We start from the raw sequence: 19543 nt of genomic DNA, 5'->3' as shown, positions 1-19543 counted from the left end.
GCGGGCTGAGGCGGCTGCGCTGGGAGCGCCCGGGGGAGCCCTGCTGCTCCTCGGCGCTGGCGGCGGGGGGTGCTGAGCCTCCGGGGAGCGAAAGGGCGCGGAGTTTCTGAAGGAGAGGGAGGATGGACCCGACGGGTAGCGTCGAGAGACCACTAACCTGAGGGGTGCCTGGCTTGTCCTGTGGTTGTGCGTGTTGCTTTAGGGAAATGAAACCACCCAAAGTCGATGGTTCATCTCACTGTGCAGTATTTATGTAACGTTTGTGTCATTTCGTTAAAAGGAAAAGAGCCCAGGTAGTGTTTTTGTGAAATAGGTAAGATAGTGCTGTATGATTCACACTGTTTGCCGGGCCGCTCGGTGGTGGCGGCCGCTCCTGGGGGCATCGTCCGTGCAAAGCCCCGGCAGGGAGCCCCGGCAGGGCTGTGGCGGTGGCCGCGGTGGCTCCCTCAGAGCCTTTGTCCCGCTGTTGACTTCAGCAGAGTAGACAGTCTCCCAGACATTTATCTGAGAATATTTAGGGATACATGTCCCAAAAACAGGGAAGAGCCTTCATTGCCGCTGATGGGAAAACCTGGTAATAAAACTGTGCAGACTCTGGTCGAGTATTTTCGCTTAGTACGAACCCGATTTGTTTAAATGGAAGCAAAATTTCCTGATAGGAAGACTACGATCAAGTCTTCATCACCCGGGGTAAGCCTAAGTAATACACGTGCTGCAGGACGTGCTGAAGAGCACTTTGGAGGCTCACCTTGACATCGCTACAGGTAGCTGAGGTCCAGCCAGGAGACAGTGGAACTGCTTCTATATGGAACTGCTTTCAGTTTGTTAAGTTTTATTAACTTTGCTTCTGTGCCACTACAAATCAAACATACTGTTCCAAGATGAGAACTTCAAAACCTTAGAAATGCGTTTAAGCCACGCGGTATCAGAGCCTGTAACCCGACACAGACTGAGTTGCTTCACCTCTGCAGCACAGGTAGGCTGCCTGCAAGGTTTATGAAATCACTTGATATGTTTTGTTGCTTAACCTCAGGAGGCCACACTTGGTTTAGTTTTATCATCCTATTACTCTTAACATTCAATCAGTTTTAACCTGTAACATATCATGGCAGTGTAAAAAGAGTGGTGACAGAAAGCAAACTACATAAAGCACCCCATGAATGAACTTCAAAGAATGTGCATGCAGTATTGCCAGAAGCATTTAGAGGCAGATGCCAGTTGAAGGATTAGGGGGAACCTACTCAGCCCTGACTATCATGACCAAGAGTTTGGGCACTTCAAAAGGAGGTGTTGAGGTTTGGCATAGGTGGCATCACCCCATTTATCCATCCCTCTCTTCTCTTTTCCAATGTATCTGCACCACAGTGCAGCTAGGAAAGAAGGAAATGTCTCTCTTGTTCTACAGCCAAGTGTCCAGAAACTGTATTTTATAAAGTAACTTCTGTAATCTATTGTTACGCATGGACATCAGAGGAGGTACTTCTAAGTCAATGCGTAAGACTTTTCATAGTCACGAAGTCACAGGCACTATATCAATAGTTGAATGCATTCTAATCAGAGACATTAATTTTAAGGCAAGGACGAAAGATGGTTCAAGTGGTTAGACTGCTGATCAGTAACTGCAAGATGCGATTTAGCTCTCTGTGACTAATACCCTGCATGAACTCAGGTGAGTCTCTAGTACTACATCAACACTTAAAAGTTTTGTCATTTTCTTACCATATATTTTACATTCTCAGTGCAGTCATCTGGATATAGCTACCTCATTGTTGCATGACTTAACATGAGTACATTTTTTTCCAGTTAGTAAATAGAATGGTTAAGCGATGAAGTGGCTCCCTGAAAAATATGCGGTCTTCAGCCAGGCAGTCTGTGGCTCTTCTCCTGTAGGATCCTATCACTTGCCTAGGTGGATTGCCAACCTGGGCTTAAATGATAATGCCCTAAACAGTACTGTTTTGTATTAAGAAATGTTTCTGACCTCATTGGTGTACATCAGTATTATTGTCCTTCCTTGATTTTCACCAAGACAAATAATAGAAGAATCAAAGCAATGGTATGTAGGGTGCTAAAGAAATGGGATTTTACTATTAAAAACACTTCTCAAGTTTACATTTATTATTACCTTTCCGTAAAAAGAAAAGCTAAATATTTATCTTCTCATAAGTTATGAACTCTGTTCTCTGATTTTTCAGGACTGGCCTCTCCAAGGCACTCACTTCATCAGAGCCTTAGTAAATTTTAGCTCAGAAATTGAATCGAGGGTTATTCTTGCCTGGCTCTGTGGCATGTTAACCTTACGAGCATTCGTCCTACTAAGAAGGCAACATTCCCTTTCTGAGTCTTCAGTAATTAAAATGGTGTTATTTAATTAGTCTTTCAAGTGATTATATACAGGAAATGTAGGTTGCATACATGTTTGAGCTACAGCAGAAAGCAGTGTCAGCTCACACAGGCCAACAGTAATCATCGCAGCATTGCATAGTGCTTCTTGCTAAATCAACTCTGCTTGAGTAAGATAAGCAATTTTGGGGGGAAAGACTCAATTCTTCTTATTCAGCGCTTAAGCTGTCCAGTTCACTGCAAAAAGCAAAAACTATTGCTTTTGCTTGGACGAGTAAATTTACCCATGTTTGTTTCTACTTATAGTATTGCAGAGTGATAAAGTTAGTGTTGCTCAATGATTCCACACTCCAGGTCCAGTATTTTAAGCAAGGACAGTGGCCACAAAGACAGTCCCATCTCTGGCTGCTTGTTTCACCTCTGCATTCTCCTTCTCTCAAATCCTTTCTTGCCAAACATTTGTGCACCCGTGCGATGAACCAGGTTAGGGAACAGATCTGCATTAAAGACTAACCCAAAAGAAGCCCGGCCAGCTTTCAGCTTTCCTGCTTGCTGCATGGCTGTGCAAAATCTTGGGCTGGCGCAAGGAGAGATGAAGGGAGGCAGGGCAGGAGTCTCTCCGTGGCAGTGCTGCCTTATGCTGTCTTCACATACTTCTGGAACTGCCCTGTTGGTACAGTGCTTTTGTTGAAGCTTATGCTAGCTACACTTTTTAAAGCCAGAATACCACTAAAGCTAAAATATATATGTATGTTTGTGATTATGAGTATATACAATCTATGTATATATTAATCTCTATTCAAGTATCACTAAAACATCTCTTTCTGTTATAACCAGGAGTTATTTGGGACTCACTGCCTAATCATGACTTTGACTTGGCCTTGGTCTTTTTTTAGCTACTCATCTACACCATTTATATTCTGCACAGACACTGCCATGCTAAAAGACCATCCAAAGGTCAGAGGGTTGGCTATTGGCAGTTGGCTGCCCTTTCACCAGCCAAAATCTATTACCGTACACGTGGAAATCCCCAGCTTATCTGTAGGCACATGTTTGTCAAATTCTAGGATGGTAAAATTTTAACAAGATCTTGGGAAGTTCTTAAAAGGGGCAGAGTATTAATTTCTATTTGCTTATTCAGCAGTGGGAGCCTGAGCAATTGGAAAACAAGGCATAGAAGAGTTTCTGTTGAAGTTGTGAGTACAACATCTGACTGTGTGTGTGCAACAAAACTGACATCTGGCCAATGAAAAAATATGAGTGGCACCTTGAAGGAAGCCTGAGGATCATACTTAGATTGCAGAGAATCATACATATACCTGAAACAGAACTGTGAGCCACATAGGGCTGAATATTCAGGGTGAACATAATTCTCTTAATAATACCAGCAGCAGTTACATCAGTTTTTCCCAGATGGTGCTTATCTCACTTGTGACATAATGAGAAAGAGCACTCTAATCAACTAGAGTACTTCTAATCAACTAAGTACTTCTTAGGCCATTGGTCCACAGCTCATGGGTTAAACGTTACCCTCATGTTGGGTTTATCTCGCTTGCTGGTGCAGAGGATTGCAAGCTAGACAGGAAAGCAAGATTTCCTTACCGTTCGTGTATTCTTACCTCAGTGTATGTGCTTTCTGCTATAGCTAATCCAATTGTCATGAGTCACTGGAGAGCACTTCTGGAGATTTTAAAGGAGTATTGCCTTTGCATGGGATCAGTAGATTAAACTGTTTGAAAATGTTAATATGCTAATATAGTGATGACAGTTCCCAGCAGAGTTAAGCATCCAGTATGTTTGATTCTACCTGCACAAGTGGCAAGGATTCAGAGGTTCCTCTAAACAAAAGATTGGAAAGCATGATAGTTTCAGGAAGGAATCATTGCTGTTTGTGTTGATTTTGTATTGCAGGTAAAATCAAGGTATAAAATCATGTTGTGACACTGGTACAGTACACACCAAAATACAAGAGCATCTACTTCATGAGAGAAAGTAAAATTTTTGAGGTCTTTCCGGTTTTGATGTCATAAAAAAGAAAGCATAATTAGCAAAGATGACGCCTTCTAGGTGGTAAGTTCTGTTTTGCATGAGGAAGTCAAATCCAGGATCTGATAAGGGCTAGCAAAACATCTCTCTTCAGTTTTCAAAGTGGTCATGTGGGAACTTTTTTCCAGTGGAGTGCACAGGAGCCTGGAAATACCTGGAAATACAAGCCAACTGCTATTGAAAGTTCAGCTGTTCTTGTTGGGGTGGGAAAAATATATAAGTACCTTTGTGGATGTGGAAACTTGGAGAACATCAGACTGAGGAGTGATTGACATAGGGATTTTAGGCTGTAATTAGAAAAGATGGGAAATAGTCGAAGAGGATGGTGGGCTCGACATTGAATAGATGAAGCATTCTGCAGAAACAGCACCCAAATGAAGTCATGAAGAGTAAAATAAATGACAACTGTCTGCAGACTCCTGGAAACAAGCTACTACTACACCTGATTTGCATTTCTTTCAATTCTGCAGACACTGAGCAGAAAAAAAATGTAGCTAAAGGTCAAGACCACGACCTGTGTTGGTTGGTGCTGGGCCACTGAGGTCTGTGGTTTTACTTCTTCACTGTGTCATGCCTTGACTTGAATGCCCAATCCAGAATTTTCAGATGGTCTAAAACAGTGCTGGATTTTCAGGACAAAGTCTTTGTTTGTCTACCCAAATAATTTTAAAAACCTTTTCTAAGTAACTATTAATTTTGCTTCTCATGTTGTCACCATTTTTATTTAGGGATTAATTTTAGGGTTCTTAGTTATGTGTCATCTGAATATACCTGTTGAGAAATCTGTTAGATCTCCAGAACTCAGGTCAGTGGGAGTCTCCTGGCCCACCTGTCTCTGAATTGGGCCCCGGGACCACAGAGCACTCTCCACGCTGCCAGCATAGAGCGTGACCCACCAGCATGACCTGGGGAGCTTCTGTGTGTCACATTATTTCCTGGCTACTCTGTCAGCCCCATATATCTGCCAGCAGTTCAGAAATTGGTCTGAATCAGTGCTTGGATGTGAATCAAAAGAGTTCCAAAGACACTTTTGCAGCTCTCATTTCTGCACTGCATAACCTTCCTAGCTGTATCTAAGAAACATAGCTTGCACAGTAATGCATAGTCTTTCCTACATGATTCTTGAAATTTTTAAAGAAATGTTAATGAATAAATGCCGTGCACTTCTGCAGAACAGGAGATGTACAATGTACTACATTGTACAAACGTGCTACCACATTGTACAATAAGGGAATCATGCCATAGTGCAGCAAGGGCCAAAGGCCATGGAATGGATTAATGCAAGAAGTTGGGACTACCGCACAGGACTTGTCCCCAGTATTACATGCTAAATCCCAAAAGTGTGATCTCGTGTCTTAACAGTGGACGCATCACCTACTGCCTAAGAAACCTAAGCTGAAGACTATACTGCTGTTATTTAAGTTCCGCAGTAGAGAAAAATGAAGTAACATATAGATATGAATAAAATAATTATGGACAGTTACTAAAGTATCATTTAAGCAGTGCAACACAGTTTACATATAAAGAATAAGCAGAGAATATTTTCTAATAACTTCAAAAGAAGTAATTGTGAATGTACTGGTGTTGTAATCTGTACAACAAAAGAAACGCTAATGTCCTGGAGGTTTATTTTATAAGAAAATCAGGAACTAATATTTGTACTCTGCTATGACGATATATAAAGCTACCAAAATACTGTATTGCTTTGTTCAATCAGATTTGCGTGTCTTTGCTAAGTGTGTGATCTCCAGACGTGTTGCATGCTACACAATGATGGGTGAAATGAGAATGGGAGAACTAGGCTGAGGGAAGCTAAAGGATGTTACCACGAGTTCCAAGGTGAAGGTGGCAACACCACATCCCTGACTCGGCAGTATCAGTAGTTTTCCTTGTTGGCTATCAGCCAGATTTAATTCCAAACCCTGTATTGGGAATTAAGATTCTTGAAACAGTAATCAAGTGGTAAAGAAACCTCTGCCTTTTTTTCTTTCGAAGGATAATTGTCCCAACTCTTTTCATCATCAAAATCGTTTACCTTGCCGACTCTGCAGGCTAGGTGTTCATTCCTTAGCAAAGAACAAATTTTGTCTGTGATGCATCTGAGCTTCTTAATTTCTTTCTTTTTTTTTTTTTTTTTTTTTTTTTAACACAGTCCAGTGAAGTGAATGTCTAAATGTTTGTTATGCATCTTTATGGTCCAGGTTCTGAGTTCAATTGACTAAAATATAGGCATCAGTAAGCGATGTGTGAGATTCACAACAGGTGCTCTGCTAATCATTCTCTTGCATGAAAATGGTCCAAAACACATACTCCAGCATCACATCAGTTATTCTGATCCACTAACAGATGTCCTTATTGTCAGCCAGCTGGCAAAGAGACAGCAGAAGACACTAAACCAGTGATTGAATTGGGACAATATGTGAAAGCAAGCCATACCACTGCTCTCTTAGTTTGAACATCAGCACGTTGCAGGTTTAGAAGGGAGTCATCTATGTTCCCAACACCTGAAGAAGCTCTCAGAGAGCAGTTGTCTTGTTTGACCACTTACAAAGGGTTTGGATAGATCAGCCCAGAAGACACTACCTTCGCAGAAAGGAGTGGTGGAAGGCAGAGTGTACAGGTTTCCAAACCATACTGCTGTATTGTTGCTCCAATTGAGCTTAATTTTCTTTATTAACAAAAGAGACATTTGATGATTAGACTTCCTTTGTGCATGAACTTGGAAAAATACAGTGGAGTAGGGTTCAGAAAGATACCTATAGGAAAGATGGGAAACCCAAAGCAGTCATTCAGCAGTGTGTGATTCCATTTACGATGCTTTTGAAATGCAAGTGTAGCTCCCTTTGCTCTCATCAGCAGTTTCATGCCTCCGTTCCAAGCCTGCAGAGTCCCTGAAATTTGAACTCACAACTAGTGGGGTACTTCATTGTGCCTCCATGCCTCCAGTCCTCTGCAATACAGTCTAACCAGCAATTTATCTTCGAGCTTGAATTTCAGTTACCACTGGCACATACAGAACTACAAAAGAAAATGCTCTGTTCTGATAAGACATATAAAGGATTATGAATTTGAAAGCTAATAATTGATTTTACATACTGGAATCACAGTCCAAGCTGAAACAGTGAAATACAGAGTGTACGCTCTTAAGGGTGCCATGTACAGTATTTGTACTGTAAAAAAACCCAAAACCAAATAAAAATAAATTCTTATGATTTTACCCACTGATGATGTAGGTTAAGTTACTAGTAACCGTGTTTTACTCAGTTAATCTGTGGTCAGACTCAGTGCTTACAATAAATTATCCCAGGACTGTCAACAGGGTAAACATAAGGGAACTCTTAGAACAAGTGGTATTACAGGTAGTTTCCTATTGTATATGTGGTTCCAAAAGGTTCCAAAGGCCTCAGGACCCCTCCTGCAGACTTCTCAGCAGCTCTGAAGAAAAGGTGGGTTTCAGCTGTGCGTCTATCTCTAGCTGCCTGTGTTAAAAAATTCCAGATAAGTACTTCCAACGTTTCTCTCTGAAGTCTCGGAGAAAAGAAAGAATCCTCTGCATAACATTTTACAGTTTCACAGGAACCTACTGCTTTAACTTTTTGTGTCTATTTCTTCACTTTAGGAGGCTTAATTGAGGTTATGGTGAAATCTGTGACTGGTGGTGCGAAGCTGAATAGCAAAAGCCTTGTAATACTTGGATATTCAGAACTTAAAGGGGTTTCATCAGCAAGTGAAATTAGATGTTTCTCAGTTTTCACTATTTTTTAATCATTATGGCAATTATGACTTGCAAAAAAGTTTTAAGAGAACAAATATTTTGAAACAGTTCTCTTTTTCTTACTTTTTTTCATTTTTAAAATTCAAAAGCAGTCCGTCATGTCTATATGCCATGTTTTTCGTAATTTTTATTTAGAATTGAAATGTCATCAACCACTAAGCTGTGGTAATACAAACTCTCCAGGTCTAGTAAACAGCACTCTATTATTGGATTTAACATTTCAAGAATTGTGAGTTTTATTAGTTATTAGTTTTGTTAATTTTAAACCACTGTAATTTTATTTATGCCTGTAAAACTGTAGAATCTAAGTGAACGGAATGTGAGTAATTTTTGATTTAGGTATTTCCGTAGTAGTTTTCTAATTTAGCACTGTGTTTGAAGACTTGTAATACTCAAGTGGCAGACAAGTTGATGATCTAAACTGTGACCTGGAATGTACAGTTTTCCCCCAAAAATGTATGTGCTACCCCACATACCTTACAGCTTTTCTTAGGATGCCTTTGACAGCTGCTTGAGACTGTGGTCTTGGGTTTTCTAACATTTCATCTGAAACGGTCACTTACCAGACATTAACATCTAACTGCTCATCTAAAGGAAAGGCATTCAAGGTATGATGAAGCTTCTTGCATATAGGTAGAGCTGCTGTATTTTGAAAGATGAGAATCTTAAACATCTTTATTCAGGAGCCTGTAATTCAGATAATTTCAAGATCAGTATACTCTGCTGCCTCCCTGGGAAGGTGGCATTCTTGTTACTCTCACATGAGAAGCAAGACGTAGAGAGCTCCAGCAGGAGCTCCAGCAGCCTGCATATAATTCATGGTGCTAAAAAAATTAGCTGGTGTTGCCAACAGAGCTTTAAAAAAAAAAAAAAAAAAAAGGAAAAAAGAAGGGAGAAAAAGATATTTTAAAAAGATTCATTACAGGTTTAGTTTGACGATTTAATGTTGTTCTTGTATTATTGTGGATGACCACATGAAGAAAAACATAAAATCTAAACCAGGATGTCATTAGGGGATAGCATGAACGTGATATGGGGAATCAAAGTTGATTTTTGACAAAAATTGCTGGACCAAAGGCAATTTCTTAAAGTGATTAAGGAGTTTCACATTACTATGCCGTGCTGGTGAACAGTCAGTAGCAGAATAGTAATAGAATTCAAAAGGTACAACATTATACTGTCCTTTCTAGTTCTTGCAGTGTTCAACGTTTGGTGTGAGCTGGATGAACTTCTCGAACGTGCCCTCCAAGGGGCAGCATTGAAGAGCAGGTCTCCGCGGGGGGCTGCTTCTATTCATAATGCGGAGTAGGTGTAAGTGAGTGAATAACAAATTAGTGCTTATTCTCTGCTGTCTGGAATTACGGGTTTTCAAAGGTAATGAATGTGTTTGAGAGTCATTACTGTCAATCTGTCAAAAATCCTGTAGCAGACATGATTCAGTTTAAGTGATAAAACCATTAGAATTCTGCTCCGTGGAGTACTCAAAATTGTACAAAAAAGGTGGCCATTTTGTTTTGTTTTGTTTTTTAGTGAGAAACGGATGGCAAAGCCTATTTGCATTTCTTTCTTGTGAGAAATATCAATATTATGTCGTTTCTAAAAGTGATATGCCATCTTGACTAATGCTAATTAGATTATGTCAAGTCTTCCCTGTCAGTATTGCACTTAAACAGCATTGTGTGGGTGACTTAATATGGGAATATTCTGGAGTATTATTATCACTGGCTTAGTCCTGTACGTTAGATCATAAGAGTATCTGCTTCTTCGTTTTTAAAGTCCTGTGATAAGAGGAAAAGTGTGGCATTAGTTATGACAAAATTGTAATGCTTGGTCCTTCACTTGCAGTCAGCCTCACGGGCATGGGTAATCATTCAGGAAGAACAAAGTTCAAGTGCTCTTTTCCCCCCTCTAAAAGGAGCAGTTTACTGTCCTTACCCTGCTTTGTCTTGTCCACTTGCCAGCAGAAAATTAGGAGTCTTGATTTTGGGCAGGAGCTGTCTGTCCCTGGGTAAGGTGGCCTTTGAAATTGTCATGTATAATTTATCTCTTAGAGCAAAGTCTTTTTTTTTTTTTCCCCCTAGTGTGTCTTTATAAAAAGGTATATGATAAAAATATAATATCTTTCATTGGAACAAGCAGTTTTGGCTGAATTTGGGTTCATGGGGGAAAAGGCATGAGCATCCATCATTAAAGACCATATCAGAGAAGCACAAGGGTTCCAAACCAACTCTACATAGGGAAGCAGGTCATAAGTCTGACAGTTTTTGACTTTGTAACCATAATGATTTCTTGTTTAACACACTTCATGCTACAGAACAAGATAAAGTCATGTACATACATCCTGCCATTGTGTGACAGTCATATGCCTGATATATCTAACGCACTGCTGAACTGTCTGCTCAGCTCCTGCTGGTTATAATATCATACATTTCAGGGGGGGAGGGAACATAAATACCTAGAGGAGGTGTGAGGACTTCCTGGACTATTCTAAGCTGCAATTACCAATGAAAATTTTTTGCTAATAAATATTCTAACATCTATTGTTTCTAATCTTCTCCTCTATGTTTGAAACTCGTGCTATTAAGTAAGGCAGTTTTCGTGCTGAATCAGCAGTGAGGTTTCAAGAATGGGCGGAATACTAGCTGCTGCTGGGGATTTTGCCACATTTTTCTGGATGCTAATTTCTTCCTTAGAGCAGCAAAACTTCATGAAAGAGTGTGTTAACTTGAAAGTGTTGTGCATGTGTCCATGAGAGCATGATGGCCTCATCCATCATCATGTGAGGCTGTAATGTCTCGTACTTCAGGTAAGTTCTTCACTATGCTAAGCTAAACTTCCTTCCTTAAGGGAGGGCAAGTGCAGCTAAAATGGAGTGATTACTCCACTTTTGCACAAAGATGACAGAATTATCTTTTTATCCTGGGACAGTTGGATGTGGTTTAGTGGCAAAGTTAAGTTTAGTGGCACAGGTAAGCAAAATTGATGCATTTGTGTTTAAGTGCTTGCAAGAAAGTGCTGGTGTTTGCATTAGCCAATGCTAGCGAATGCTGGCTTTGAACATTTGACTGCTGATCTCCCAGTGAATTGCTGCACACTGTCTATCCATATCCTCCTTCATCATTCCCTCTTGAGAAGACCCACCATCATTCTTCCCATAATTAGTTTCTAAAGGTTATTTCCATCTCTATGCTGATGTGAGTGAAGCATGTAAGTTTGCACCTGTTGATTTCTGACAATAGTGAGGCTTTTCCAGTAATATTTCTAACTTTAGCTTTCACCTTATTTTCCATGCAAGAGATACACAAGGATCTTTGGTAGCATCATATCTCAAAAGCTTCAGTTTTCTTCTCAGCAGAATTAGCTTCTCACAATTTCTGCCTAGAGTTTACTGTGGAAGTGATGGACTTCATCAGTCAGCTTTTCAAATGATTCAAGATGCAGTTATTTCCACATAGTTTTAAGGCAGGTGTAAAAAATTGTGTCAGCTCCTGTAAATCCACATTACCTTGACTGAGCCATTTTAAAAATTTCTCTGCAACAATGTCCTTCATTAGATCTGTATGTTCCTATATAAGTGAATTCAGCTACTTTGTATCAATTTACCATTAATCATAAAGTTTCTTCTATGCTATTTTTTAAGTCAGTGCTCAATGTATGTTTCATGCTGTTTTAATGACTTAATTTAATCTGATAGGGTTCAGCCATTTATGAGTGTAGAGCTTGGGGGGGAGAACGTTATTTTACCTGTGTTAAAATACTACCCAGGCAAAGAGACTGGAAGGTAGTATCTAAGAACAGTAATGAAGCACTCTGTTGGTTGCTCCAGTTCTCAGGACTTGATGTTAGGTTGTGAGGTGCAACAAGACTAAATAATGTATATTTGATCTATACCTTTCCATTATCTGAAAGCTAAAAAAGAAGTATTTTTCTCTGGTTCTGGATTTCTGGATGGGAAAATTGCAATTTGATTACATCACATTGCATGTCCTGATCTCACCTAGGATAACAGCTGCTGTAATAAAAAACACTTCCCTACCCAGTTCCATGCAGACTTGAAATGGTTATCCTTATGGACTGCAAGAAGAGATCAGGTCAACAAAGAAATTCTATTTTTGTGGCTGGTGTGAGGGCACTTACTCAGTTACCATGGCAGACAAATGGAATATACTATCTAACTTTTAGCATTTGGCAAATTCTGAGCCATGCAGTCCAGGTGGTATTGGAAATTCTACAGGTAATGTGGAGTTAAAGGACATGACTCACCAATGTTTATGCTTTCAAAATCGATTCTCTGTATCGTGGAGCAGCTTCACCTTGATCAGCTCCAATGTCAGTAAAGGGGACCAAATCCCTCCACAGTGGGATTTTTAACAAATTTTGCTGCAGAAGTAAGTTCATCAGAAATTGTCAAAAATGAGATTGTTTGTACCCAGAGGAATCTGTAAAATGAATATTTTCCTCTGTGTGCAGTTTTAGGCAAAGCATTTTTTTTAATTTCTTTTTGGAACATCTTTCATATGCTAGAATATTTAAAGTGTATTTTTAAATAGTGTCTGGCAATCTGTGAAACACCATTTTAGCATGAATGAGGTCATATGCTACTAAAGTACTACTTATACTAGGAAACTGAGATGAATTGAAAGTAGCACAGCTAAAAAAGGGAAGGCAACAGGTGTTTTGTTAGATAGCAGATATTGGCTTTTTTTACATCTACAGAATAACTGATACTTCATCCTAAAAATTGTTACGAATTTGCAAGTTTCTACTACTGAGTATCAGTAAGTCCCAGTGTTCCTAATTTAGGGTATGTTCCTTTAAGGTGTTTTGGTGAATAAAGCATGATACCCTCTTCTAGCATATCACCAGTTTCATAATGTGATACAGGATTGAAAGGACTTTGCTTGGGTACCAGGTATCTGATGGCTAAAAGTATGCTGGAAACGAAGCAGGGCTGACTGTGCTTCTGCACAAAAACTCTGGAGTTATCAGCATTCTTTACTTTTCACAGGGATTACTGTAAGATACATGTGCAGCCTGTTATACAGAAGTATTTTTTGTGTTGCAATACATGAGAGAGTAATTTTCTTAGATGCACAGATTTTAGTCACCTACTTAGTAAATAAGAGAAGTGGGATTTATCTCTACCCAAAAGTTACAATGCCTTTGAATATTAATTTGAGCAAGTCATGGAGAAGAAGCATCCTGGACTTCAGTTTCCCCAATGTTTAAAATAGAGATCTTCCCTAGTTTATTGTTATAATTTAGAGAACCTTTTAAAATGTACTGTTTAAATCCATATTGCTGGGAGTTTCAGCACCGCAGCCCCAATAATAACTAGGTGATAAAACTGTTGCAGTCAAATCATTCATCCTGATGCTTCTAATATGATGTTCTGTATACAGAGCTCTATAATATTCTCACATTTTAAAAGTAGGCTACCTTCCATAAAGTAGTAGTTTCAGGTGACTAATCATTGGGTAAAGTACAGAACTGATATTTAAATGCAAATCAGAGGCCTTTTGGTTTGTGCAGTTTTGGTATCTTAGCACATGATTCACAGCTTTCAGAAGCAGCACACCCGTTAGAAGAGGAGTGTGCATATGAAGTGAAGTACAGGTGGTTCCCCCTTCTTTTGTAAAGTGTGTATAATAATAATACAGACAACTAGAAACACTGACATTTTAAAAACATGCATACAATGGATAGAAACCATAAAATGATTATGAACTCAATTTTCAAACATACTATTTAAGCTGAGTACAACTGAGGTGTCAGTCTGGAAATGTGGAGCGTCAGAGCCATCTGAAAAAAACATCCCTGTGCTATTCAGACATAATTTCTGTCCACGACCCTTACTGTCATGGCTATTGAAGATTTTGCATGTCTTCAGATTTTACTTAGCGAGCCTTTTTTAGGCTTTAAGGCTTTACTGTAATGGCATCTAATGAAGGCACTCATACCACCTAAATACCACCTGTCCATACAAAGCAGAAGAGGATCTTGGGATCTGGGGGAATCTGGAATTCTGTGGAAACTGAAGCAGAATATGTTTAGTGATTTCACTGGAGCCAGGATTTTCTGTGTCTTCAAACAAATACTGTCACAGTAATAGGACCTGGACCTGGAGATCAATATCAACTGCTGATGGTATTGAGCCGTAGAATGTTATTTGCAGTAATAGTTGTGATCAGAGACAAATCTCTTTCCCTCCTCCTTTGGAAGGAGACGTAGGGAGGAACCCTCAGTCTTTTCAGAAATACATCAAGAGAAGAGAAAATGGTCAGCATAGTCCGGGGCACGGTCCTGCTTTTCACTAGCTCTCTGGGCCAGAGCCCGTAGCCTGCTCCGAAATCACACTGCAGTTAGAAAGGCAGCCTCACCAGATACCTAACTAATGGTGTAGCTGTCTGATACCCTCCTGGGTCATTGCTGGGGGAAATGCAGTGTGGGTAGAATATCTTTGCAGTTTAGTCATTTCGAAGTATGAAAAAGGTCTTTTGAGGCCACAAGGGCAACTGCTGGCTTCCTGAGATCTGCACTGATTAGATCAATGCTGGGCTAGGGCCAGAAGGTGAGAGGGCAGGAAGGATGAAAATTTGACTTCAGATCTTCACGTCTCTATTTGTCATGCAACCTCTCTAGATCTCCGCTGAGCCAAGAGAAACTAGCAATGTGCCTATACAGGAGATCTGGGTTAGATAAACCTTTTCCATTTGAAATTTAAAAATATAAAATATACCTTCAAAATACATTTTGAAATATAAAAGGAGAAGCCCCTTTTCAAGCACAGAACAATAAATGTAAAGATAATCTGTATAATCATTCCGTAATTTTTCTCCATTTGTTTTAATGACTGTGATAGCAGTCAATCGAAGAAGTCACATAGGCAGTACTTGTGCATGACACAGCTACAGAAAATAAAAGTTTAAGCTGAAGAAAATACGTCTTGTGATACTTAAAAGATTTGTCTATTCATTGCTTGCTTGTGGTTTCAAAACTGACAAAAGCTATCTGAAATTGCACTAGGAAATCCTCCGAGTTCAGTCAAATCTCTGATTTAGTCAGCTTCGGCTATCACTGCCATCCCCAGCCCATCTATAAATACATCTGCTTTCACAGCCTACACATTCTGAAATTTGCCCGTTGCCTCCTCAGAAGTGTGGGGCCATTGTCTGCTGTTAGACAAGCCCAGCTTGACCCAGGCCAACACGAACCTAGCCTGACAGGCCAAGCCCATCCCTCGTTGTTAGCTTTGATAGTTGCTGCTATCATTTGATAGTTCGCTTGTAGCCAGTCCAAGTTGGCAGTGTCAGCCCAAGCTGATTGGAGCTGCAGACATTTTTGCTGACTGGAGTCATGCTATCTTTGCCAGTTTGCTGGAATAGACACAGACACTGATTGGGTCATGCTGAAAACATTCCTGTCCTATGAAGCAAGTCTGTTTGTATTTTAGGTTTGCCAGAACTAATGAATTAAAAATCTTGGGCTCGCCACAGTTTGCTGCTTAATAATGCTTGTGACAGAAGGATTTTTTCCTCCCTGAAGTGTGACAGCATCATAATCCCTCGTCACTGGCAAGGAGAGGAAGGAAAAGCGGAATTGTGGAGAAAAGTGGAAAAGGGTGATCTTTTGGGACAGCAAAGCCTATGGGAAGTGCAGGTAGCAGCATGTTGCCCTGACAGCTGTCTCAGCTTCTCAGACCTTGTCAGTTTGTTGCTATGCAGCAGGTGCAGCCTTTTCTTTTATTGAAGCTTTACTCCATAAAGGCAACGACAAGCCAAGGCAGTGGCTGGCCCTGGATTATACAAGTGCAGACACTCGGCTAAGTGAGGTAAGGCAACAGGTGTGAAAACCGAACTAAATTGATAGAGCTGTAACAGCACTTAATCTCAGTTCTGCTGCGGATTTTTTTATGGAGAAACAGCAGCCAGTTCTATAGGGCAATTGTTGTGGAGAGCTGCTCATTAAATCTCATTAAATTCCAGGTTGCCCACTCACCCTTATCTCTGTCTACAGAGATACTGTTCTCCATGCATGGAGAAAGCAGGTGGGCAGCTGGGGGCAGCTGGGCTACGTGTTTCCTGTATCACCTCGTTTGCATGCAGGCTGCCTACATGCCTCTCTGTTCTCTTTGATTGCTTTTTGTGATGAAGAGCTGGAGGATTCTGCACAAAAAGAAGTGAAGAGATAAATGCAACATAAAAAAAATAAAAGGATAGCAGGGTAATTTCTGTGCATAAAGATGAGATTTCTTTCTGTGAATTGGAATACAATGAAAACACTCTTTTGTGTTATGATAGAATTCACTGTTGCTTATGGAAGGGGTATTGATTTTTGCCCTTGTGTAGTAGGTGCTTGAAAGAGGTAATTTAAAGACATTGCAGACCACGGAGTATGTGACTGGGATAAGACAACAGATTTGCTCCTAGCAATATTGTTATGGCAACTTTAAAACCTCTAGCAGAATGCTTCATTTTAATTTCTCAGGTTATGATATGCAATGTTAAGTATACTCTTATGTGGAAGACCACTTGAGATAGTAAGCAGATGTCATGGGAATGTGTACCAACAACACAGAATGATGAACACCCCTGTTTCAAGGATGTGCTTATCACTTAAAATATCTTTTTTTTTTTTTTTCTTTGCTTTACTTTGTATTGGTATGGAAGGGAAATATGATAAACAATTTTGGATTAGTAGTTCTGTTGTTTTTTAGAAACAATGAGATGTCTCAGATCTTTCTTATAAATTGAGGGTCTGGGGAAAAAAGATCAATAATGCTAGTAAGGTAAAAATTGTTTAGTCTAGTGCAATGCAGTTCAAAATAGAATATTTCAGTTGACTCCAAGGATCTTTTCCTCAGTGCAAAAACATAGACTGCAGCAATTTAGTTGACTTTTCTTTGTCTCTGCCCAATAGATAGCAGTTCAATTTTTTTTGTGTCTTGATTTTTAGCCATGGGTAATACAGAACAATCCTTGATACCCTTCATGTATTGGTAGAGACAGTCAGCTCCAAATAAGATTTATGCAAAATAATGATTATTTGTTATGATTTTAAGAAAAGATTATGCACTTCAAATAACAATTTCTTATGTAGCATTGCTACAGAGTAACCGTATCACTCTGCTAGCTAAATATTTAAGACAGACAAAGCAAATAAAAAAGAAATAATGAAATTAATGGGCCAAATGAAAATTTGATACTCTTCCACTGATTGCAAGGCAGTGATGCTAGGGAAGTGTTTGGTTCACTAGTGCATCACCAAAGAGGATTGTAATCCTGAAATGTTGTTCTGTTCTATTGACTTTCTGAGACTGCCAAACAGTTAAGTGTAAATTAGAATGAGTCGTTGGGATTTCAGTGCAATACAATACCTACTTTACTGAAAAACTGCAAGACTATTGGCTTGGGAAACTGGGTTTTGTTTCCAGTAACTAAATGCTCTGTTGTCTACTGACATGTGGTACAACTTTTAGTAAATACATTGTTTTTTCCTGAAGAATTTGGTGTTTCTAGTGGGCTGAGGCATTTTTATGGTAATTTAAAAGCTACTCTGATGATTGTTCACATAGTTGGTATGGATACAATGCATTCTAGATAGCATAGTCTTCAGTCCTAAAATAATTTCTTTATGGGCAGATCTTTCGCTTGCATGAAGTCCCACTGACTTCATGTTCTCCACACATGGAGCTAATCAGAAGATTAGTATCTGTGAATTTTAGCAGCTTTGTGCTAGATATACAAGGAGATTATGTTTGCACTCAGTTTAACCAAAACTGTTAATTCAAAAGGTTAAATACACATAGCAGAGCTCCGAGTACAACTTCTGAGTGTTTAGAGATGCTTTAATTATACCATTACAGATCAGTAGTAGCTAATTCTTTTGTTGCTCAACAGTTCTTTAGTGCCCTGCTTGAAATGAACTAGCAGTTTTCTTAATGGACAGGGTTTCATCTCAGTAAAGCCACTTTTTGGAACTGGTCTCAGAAGAAAGACTGAGGACTGAATAAGGTCCCAATCCAGGAGTCAAACCCATGCAGACAGACCCCTTCACCTGCACAGAGTTCCACTGAAGAATCACCATCAAGGTTTGGAGACCCAGTAACTTTCTGACCATTAAGGGTGTGACTACCAGGCACAGTTTGGCTGGGGGAGTATGGGTGGAAGGTAGGAGGATGGGTGCCTCCTCATTGACACCATGTAGAGTGGTGTGCACGTTTCCAATCACATGGCAGACTTGGGGTCATGTTACTCTCAACTCCCCACCCCTTCTTCCTTCTTCACCTTCAGAACCAGGCAGCATTGCCACGAGTGAGTCAAGGCTTGCTGAAGGGGCAATGGCGGGGAGCAAGCAGGTGAGGAGAGGGGATGCTTCCTTTGCCATTGTTCTTTCTAATCTGTAAATAGCAAAAGAAAGGCAGTCTCTGCACTGGATTTCACTTAAATCCTTTTTAAATGGAAAAGTGAAACGGCGCTCCCTTGACTTTGATTCTAAACGGTGCTTAGCTAGAATGAGAAAGGTAGCTGTGAATGCATGAAAAGCATTAAAACTCATTTGTTGAATGGTGTCACATGCTCTGTAATAAATATATTGTTTGTGTTATTGCAGCTGGAACAAACAAGTAAAAGCATTGACTCAAGTGCCCACATGATCACCACCGCCAGGGTACCTGCTGATAAGCCAGTACGAATTGCCTTCAGCCTGAATGACTCCCCAGGTACAGTTTAATTTATAGACTAAACCGCAATGAAATAATTGCTTTTACATTTTACATGTTCTTACCAGTGTTTACAATATCAAATGGAGTCCAGTGTCACGGGTGGGTTTTTTTCCTGAATGATAGCATGTGATCAGTTTTCCTGCCTGATATCTTTTAATGTTTCCATTAACAATTTCATTAGACTTAACCCATTGGACTGACAGGTTAGATCTTGGCTTTCTTTCAGTGGTTTGTGGAATGTACTTAGGACTGTAATTAACCATTTAATTTACCTGCAAATGCAGTATGTCTGATTTTAAAGAATTTTAAAACAAGAAAAGTAAAAGGACGTTTTTGTACTGAGGATGAGGCTAGAGCAGGATGAGACTTTCCTTTCAGCAGGAAGGTTGGAAAGTGCTGCACGTGCCCAGCTTGGTGAAAGGTTTCAGGAAACGGATGCCCCACATGGTATGTTCCCTGAGAAAGCAGCAGAAACTTAATTGACGTTCATCCTGTCAGCTAGTGCTGATTGAACATTAATTTCCCCAAACATACCCTGTACACGCACGAACCTTTGGCCTGTGGAATAGACAAATATTATTAGTTTACACCTTAAATATTATTATGGTCTAGCGAGCTGTTGCCAAACAGTAAAAGTCAGAATGAAATAAAGTAAA

At 39.8% G+C, this 19543-nt stretch overlaps 1 protein-coding gene across 6 annotated transcripts in view; it reads left to right on the top strand.

Moving 5' to 3' along the window:
- The first annotated feature begins 3061 nt into the window (after positions 1-3061).
- Positions 3062-19543, top strand: part of MAP3K7CL (MAP3K7 C-terminal like) — a 46033-nt gene continuing 29551 nt past the window's right edge. The window contains exons 1-3 of one of the 6 annotated variants that reach the window (XM_055703417.1): positions 9100-10970; positions 18113-18254; positions 18776-18884. In XM_055703417.1, coding sequence (XP_055559392.1) covers positions 18815-18884 — 70 coding nt within the window. In that variant the 5' untranslated portion in view covers positions 9100-10970; positions 18113-18254; positions 18776-18814. Of the gene's footprint in view, positions 3389-9097; positions 10971-12735; positions 15996-18112; positions 18255-18277; positions 18522-18775; positions 18885-19543 lie in introns of those variants that run through there. The other 5 variants (XM_027805053.2, XM_055703418.1, XM_027805055.2 and 2 more) reach the window with 5 other exon arrangements.

Source organism: Falco cherrug, chromosome 2, assembly GCF_023634085.1.
Source record: "Falco cherrug isolate bFalChe1 chromosome 2, bFalChe1.pri, whole genome shotgun sequence".
In the NCBI taxonomy this organism is placed as follows: Eukaryota; Metazoa; Chordata; class Aves; order Falconiformes; family Falconidae; genus Falco; species Falco cherrug.
The sequence above is the reverse complement of the archived record's forward strand: the minus strand, read 5'-3'. Positions and strand labels throughout refer to the sequence as shown.